At 42.9% G+C, this 6,592-nt stretch overlaps 1 protein-coding gene across 1 annotated transcript; it reads right to left on the reverse strand.

Moving 5' to 3' along the window:
- Window positions 1-5,433: 5,433 nt before the first annotated feature.
- Window positions 5,434-6,197, reverse strand: LOC130845622 (14-3-3 protein theta-like). Its single transcript, XM_057723118.1, has one exon. The coding sequence runs from the start codon at window positions 6,122-6,124 to the stop codon at window positions 5,444-5,446; it is 681 nt and encodes a 226-aa protein (XP_057579101.1). The 5' UTR covers window positions 6,125-6,197; the 3' UTR covers window positions 5,434-5,443.
- Between the last annotated feature and the right edge of the window lie 395 nt (window positions 6,198-6,592).

Here is a 6,592-nt window from a genome sequence, read left to right on the forward strand (position 1 = left end):
AACTGTAAGGAGGAGTTTTTTTGTGCTTCACCATTAATAATTCTTGCAACTTAGATTGCAAGGCAAACTGGTTTTCAGCTCACAAACTTGAGGTACTTGGTTGTATTGAACTAGTTCAGTATTTCCTGAGCTCCCAAGGTAATTGGAGAGTCCCTGCTGATCATCTCAAGGGCTCCACTAACATTAACAGGGCTCTGGCAGAGCCAGGATCTTCTGAACCCTAAGGTCCAGCTGAGTCAGACTGCAGAGGCACAGTTCACATCATTGCCTCTACACTCTGTGGTTGATTTCAAGTTTTACACACATGCTAAGTAGTAGTCCTGAACTCACTCAAGTGGCATTTCGAGACGACTGTCTTATGGATTTATTTTTATTGAAGTATAGTTGATTTACTATGTTGTGCTAATTTCTGCTATACAGCAAAGTGATTCAGATATATATATATATATACACACACACACACGCACATATACATACACATACTTTTTATATTCTTTTCCATTATGTCTTATCACAGGAGATTGAATATAGTTTCTTTTGCTATACAGTGGGACCTTGTTGTTTATCCAGTCTATAGATAATAGTTTGCATCTGCTAACCAAAACTCCCACTCCATCCCTTCCCCATCCCCCACCCCTTGGCAACCACAAGTATGTTCTCTATGTCTGTGAGTCTGTTTCTTTTTTGTAGATAGGTTCATCTGTGTCATATTTTTAGATTCTACATATAAGTTATATCATAGGGTATTTGTCTTTCTCTTTCTGACTTACTTCACTTAGTACAATAATCTCCAGTTGCAACCATGTTGCTACAAATGTCATTATTCTGTTCTTTTTTATGGCTGAGTGGTATTCTATTGTATAGATATACCACATCTTCTTTATCCATCCATCTGTCAATGAATGAACATTTAGGTTATTTACATGGCTTGGCTATTGTGAATAGTGCTACTATGAACATAGAGGTGCATGTATCTTTTCAAATTATGGTTTTGTGGAGAGGACTGTTTCAAGTCCATCTCTCTATGTAAGTAATGCTAAAGTTTTCAGCAGCATTTGTTTCATTTAATGAGGGATATGCAGGTAGAATAAGTGTGCAATTTCTGTTTCAAAAGAGAACTGAGGCAATGGGAGGGAAGGTTGTGGGAGTTGAAAATGCCAGGGAAGAAGTTTTTCAAAAAGCCTCTCACTTCCTTTAAAAGCAGTACTCAAGGAACTTTAAGAAAAGTTTTATTTCATATAAAGTATGTGCTTTTGTCTTTATACATTCTTTTACTGCTGTAGAATTCTAATAGTTAAGCAGCTGGAAGAGTTCTGAAAAAGCATTTTTTGTTATTTAATGCAAATTCCTGAAAGGAACCCCAGTGTGCTCTCCATTTTAATGGAACATGATTGTTTCAAATTACAGCTGAATCTGCCAGGGTTAGAACTGACACGTTATTCGCATTTAAACTAAATATGCATAGAACTTCAGCAAATGTCAGTTTAAAGAGTAACTGTAACTGGGAAGGATAAGCTAGTTGATTCTTCGAAAGGGTAATCAGATGGGCCGTGGGTAGGGAGGAAGCAGGCACCAGTCCTGGGTCATGGAAAGCTTAATTGTTGAAAGTGCACAGCACCCTGGGCAGTGGAGCAGTCCTCACCATCGTAACCCAAGAGAGCCAACCGGAAACAAAACCATGCTGCTGGATGAGGGTGTCCTCATTGGCTATTTCTTCCCTTTGGACTGAAACAGTCTCCTGGGGGCCTTGTCTTCATCCCTGGGTGGTCACCTCAGCCCCTGTGTCTGCTTGTGCTCAGCATCTGCCCTCAGCCTCCCTCATAGCAGCCAGAGATGCCCTTAAACCAAGTAGGGCCAGCACTAGGTGCTGGCCCCTGTGGGGAGCAGTCCTGCATACACCCCACCACCCTTGGAGCCTTCAGGTAACTTGCCCGTGATTGCCCTTGGACGGACTTCACTCTCTAGCCGCCTGCATGCCTGCTCCCCTGCTGGGCCTTCTTGGGCTCACCTCTCCAAATCTGTGCCAACAGAAATAATGTATTCGGCAGCAGCTGAACAGCACAAAATTTCTCAACTGCTTTATACGTGCCTTTGTCTGTAAGAAGCCCAAGGTGGCCATGGGAAACTGCTCCCAGCCAACCACAGTGTGAGGGAACACAGGGTGCGTGCCTCTCCGCCCCACATCCATACCCCTGTCCTGCTGCCCACACCCCCCACTGGTTTGCAGTCATCCTCTGGTTCTTCTTCTTTATTGTTCTTTGCTGTTTTCTCTCAACCCTTTTCTATCTCTACCTTGTTCTCACACAGGGTGTCGAAGCAATGCTGCCACGAGCAAGTATTCATCTTCTTCAAGGTGAAGTGCCACAGTTATTGCTGTATTTTTTAACCACACAACATGCAAAAACTGTGAGACTATTTTAGATTCCTATCTCTTTTTTTGTCACCAGTTGTTAAGAGTTGTGCTACTAACCCCATTTTCCCGTATGCTCGGTAGGTTTTACAGAGTGATTTTGCATCGTGTGGTGATTGGTAGGAAGGGGTGTGTGATGGGTGTCAGGGCAGGACTGGCCATGGACTCCAGCAATGGAACCCTTGACTCAGGCCCTGGCCTGGGGGGCTCCATCACAGGGAGGATGGCAGGCCAATCAGACTATACTATAAATGTCTGCTAAAGATTCAATGCCTTACCTGCAGACTCCCACAGAAAACTATGAGAACCTGAAATAATATCCAGCTGAGGCTGGGAAAGGATACTTGCAAATAATAAACAGAAAGTGTCATGTTCTAGGATTTCTGTACAAGGAAGTCCTTTCAGATCATACTCATTTGGAAGTAGATCCATTCTCTTTCCCTCTTTCTTGTTTGGGTGTTCATGAAAGCCAGAGGGAAGGAAGCCACATGGAGAGAATGTCCAACCACAAAACAACTCCTCAAACCCTACAGAGCAGAAAGCTGATTAAGAAACATCCTTAGGGTGAAATACACAGAACCAAGCTGCTACTGGCAGCAAATAAACTTGGACAGCCTGTTGAAGGCCACACTGAAAGTCATATTTCCTGTGGTCTGACTGCATGGGACTACACATTATTTAGTCAGAAGCCAGATGTTTTTTAAACTTTAAGTATGGACTTCTAGGAATTACAGATGGAGATACCAACACCAAGTTAGAATAGGTGTGAGATCCCTAATATCATCACATGCCCCATGAACTGCAGATCCATATGGACATGAGCGTGGCTCTTCTTGATATTGAACCCAGAGGAGATGAATGGCACAGGGATAGAGCTTTCCTCTGACCCTACTCAGCTTGTGTGTCATTTGATGCCTAATCTTTAGTGAGGCAGAATGAGTCAACCCCATGGAAATACAAGATGTTACATATCATTTGTTTTACTTATTTATTCATTTATTTACTTTTAATAAATTTATTTACTCATTTACTTATTTATTGGCTGCATTGGGTCTTCGTTGCTGTGTGTGGGCTTTCTCCAGTTGCAGTGAGTAGGGGCTACTATTTGTTGTGGCTTCTCATTGTGGTGGCTTCTCCTGCTGCAGAGCACAGGCTGTAGGCGTGCGGGCTCAGTAGTTGTGGCATGTGGGCTCAACAATTGTGGCTCATGGGCTCTAGAGCACAGGTTTAGCAGTTGTGGCCCACGGGCTTAGTTGCTCCATGGCATGTGGGATCTTCCTGGCCCAGGGGTCAAAACTGTGTCCCCTGCATTCGCAGGTGGATTCTTAACCACTGCACCACCAGGGAAGTCCTTATAATTTGTTTTATAGATGCTAGTGCTTCTTTTATCATTCTAGTAAAGTGCACTTGTAAGTTCCCATTGCAAAATATAGGTTCAATCCAGTCATTCTCAATTAATCTTTTTGATATTTAAAGAAATAGTACTTCCAAAAATTGTTAAAGATCTCTATCTGAGATTCTGGTGCCCAGAATGAGCAGGATGTCTTTATAATTCTGCCTTAACTTTTCCATTTTAGCAAGAGACATCACCTTAATATCTATATTTCTGTGAGTGTGTGTATACTCACCCAAATACACACATATATGTGTTTGTCTTTTAGGGTGTGTATCAATTACACTGTTTTGTTTGCTGTTGCTGTTATTGTTGGTTTTCTTGAGGAGGGACTCTCTGAACACAGCAGGGGTGTAAAACAATGCCTTAGGGGATTTTAGCTCCACCAGTGTTCAGCATACCCTGCTAGTCATTCCAAATAAATCATCAAGAGAAAACAGTGGAGCTGCTAAACAAACATGGTGTCAACAAAGAGAGTCCTCCTGGCTCCATGCTGCCCTTAAGCCTTTTTTAGACAAAAATTACTAAGCCATTGATTATATCCCCAAACTATCTAAAACTGCCATTACTATATAATATTTGAAGAGCACTTCATATTTTACAAATTGCATTCGTGCATCACTTTTTGAATTTTTACAACAGACTTATGAAGTTGGTAATATCAACACCAATTCACAACTGAAAATTCAAAGACCCTACACTGTGCACTGGAATTCAGAAGTCCTTCTGGTCTTATGAGCTCTTTTCAACCTACAGTAATCACTCATTCCTCTCCTCTGAAGATGACCTCAAGAATTCAAAGATTGGACTGATGCGTCTGGTGGAGGAGGAGGAGGATCTTTTTTTTTTTTTTTCTTTTTTTTGGAGGTGTAAGTGAATTTTTATTGGGAAGGGAAGTTGTCAACTTAAACAGCAGCAAATGAAAAGTGAATAAGGAAACTCCCTGTTGTCACAGATACACAAGACCTCCATCATATATGATACAGGAGGCATTTTAATGTGTGACCCCCAGCCCCAAAATGTCAAATGCTTTTCCATTCAATCTCATACTTCTGGATTCCTACCAAAAAAGGAATACAATAAGAGGATGGAAAAGTTGCTTACTGAAAGGAAATCCCCGAAGAAGAGTAAGGGTGGGAATGTAGAAATTAAGAAGTAATGTAGAACATGCTTTAAATTGTAATTAACTACATTTTCATATCTTCACAGTAATATAAAACAGAGTCACTTGCAGAACTGATTCAGATTACTTAAATACCAGATACATTTTTAGTCCTCTACATAAGTGTTTGGAAGTTACTTATGTTTCTATGAAATGAAGCTGTTAATACTTTTCTACAGCAGTAACTGCACGTCAGGAAGGCCAAAACAAACACAAATCAAGGAATGGAGTTTTCCCAAAGCTGCAGTGTGAAAAGACTACAAACAGTTGATTCCATACCCATGAATGGGTTTCTTTGCTATAGGAAATCCAAATGGAATAAGGAATGGAGATGAGTTAAAAGGTTTCTTGAGGGGAAGAAGGATGACACCCTGTATGCACTTAGCTCTCTGCCCCTTCTGCCCCTACCCTGTATGCACTTTTAGTTTTCTGCCCCTTCTGCCGCATCATATTCTTCTCCTTCACTGTCTGATGTCCATCATGTTAGGTTGTCTCTAAGCAACTGCATGATGAAGGTGCTGTCTTTGTAGGAGTCTTCATTCAGTGTATCAAGTTCTGCAATGGCCTCATCAAAAGCCGTTTTAGCCAGTGTGCAGGCAAGTTCTGGGTTATTAAGGATCTCATAGTAAGATACAGAAAAGTTAAGAGCCAGCTCCAGGCAGATTGGGTGTGTGGGTTGCATCTCTTTCTTGCTTATATCAAAAGCCTCTTGGTAAGCTCCTTGGGAATTATCTATCGTTTGTTTCGGATCATCACCGCAAGCAACTTCAGCAAGGTACCGGAAGTAGTCTCCCTTCATTTTCAGGTAGAAGCCCTTACTCTCTGGATTAGTTGCACTGGCTATTAAATACGTATCCAACAATTCCAGGACCGTGGTGCAGATGGACCTCAGTTCGGACTCCACTTTCTCCCGGTAGTCCTTAATCAGCTGCAACTTCTTGTCGGAGGCGTTGCTCTTCTGCTGGATGCTCCAGATGACCCTCCAGGCTGCCCTGCGGCCCCCGCCCACGTTCTTGTAGGCCACCGAGAGCAGGCTGCGCTCCTCGTTGGACAGCTCGTTGCCCTGCTCCGTCACGGCCTTCATGCAGGTGGCCGTGTCGTCGTAGCGCTTGGCCTGCTTGGCCAGCTTGGCCTTCTGGATCAGCTCCGTCTTCTCCATGGGGCCGCGGACAGCACAGCGAGGGCGGGCACCGACCCGGATGGTGAGGAGGCGTGCGCGGGGCCTTCACGTCTCCGCGGCCGGGAGGAGGATCTTTTAGGAGGCCTGTTAGGAAAGGGGGCACATTTGCTGACTGTTTTGTGGGTGGAAAACAGGGATAGGCCATGACCTGCTGCAAAGACTTAGGCCCTTACCTTTATCAGAATTGTGTCAGCCTCTGAATCATGGGACTGATATTTATTTCTTTCACTTGCCAATTTATGGGGATTTCCAGGCCAGAAACAAGGAAGTAGACTCCGCTTGCACTGGCTGGCTTGGGCTGAGTGTTAAATAGTAAGGAATTCTTTCTTCCTACCACACAACAATTAGCAGCCTGAAGTTGGCCATAGAAAATTACATCATTGAAAATATGAAAATCCTACAAATTAGTGCTTTTATATTTTTACTTTTTCTGAAGAGAAATGGTTT

The sequence above is a fragment of the Hippopotamus amphibius genome, chromosome 2 (assembly GCF_030028045.1).
Source record: "Hippopotamus amphibius kiboko isolate mHipAmp2 chromosome 2, mHipAmp2.hap2, whole genome shotgun sequence".
Taxonomy (NCBI): Eukaryota; Metazoa; Chordata; class Mammalia; order Artiodactyla; family Hippopotamidae; genus Hippopotamus; species Hippopotamus amphibius.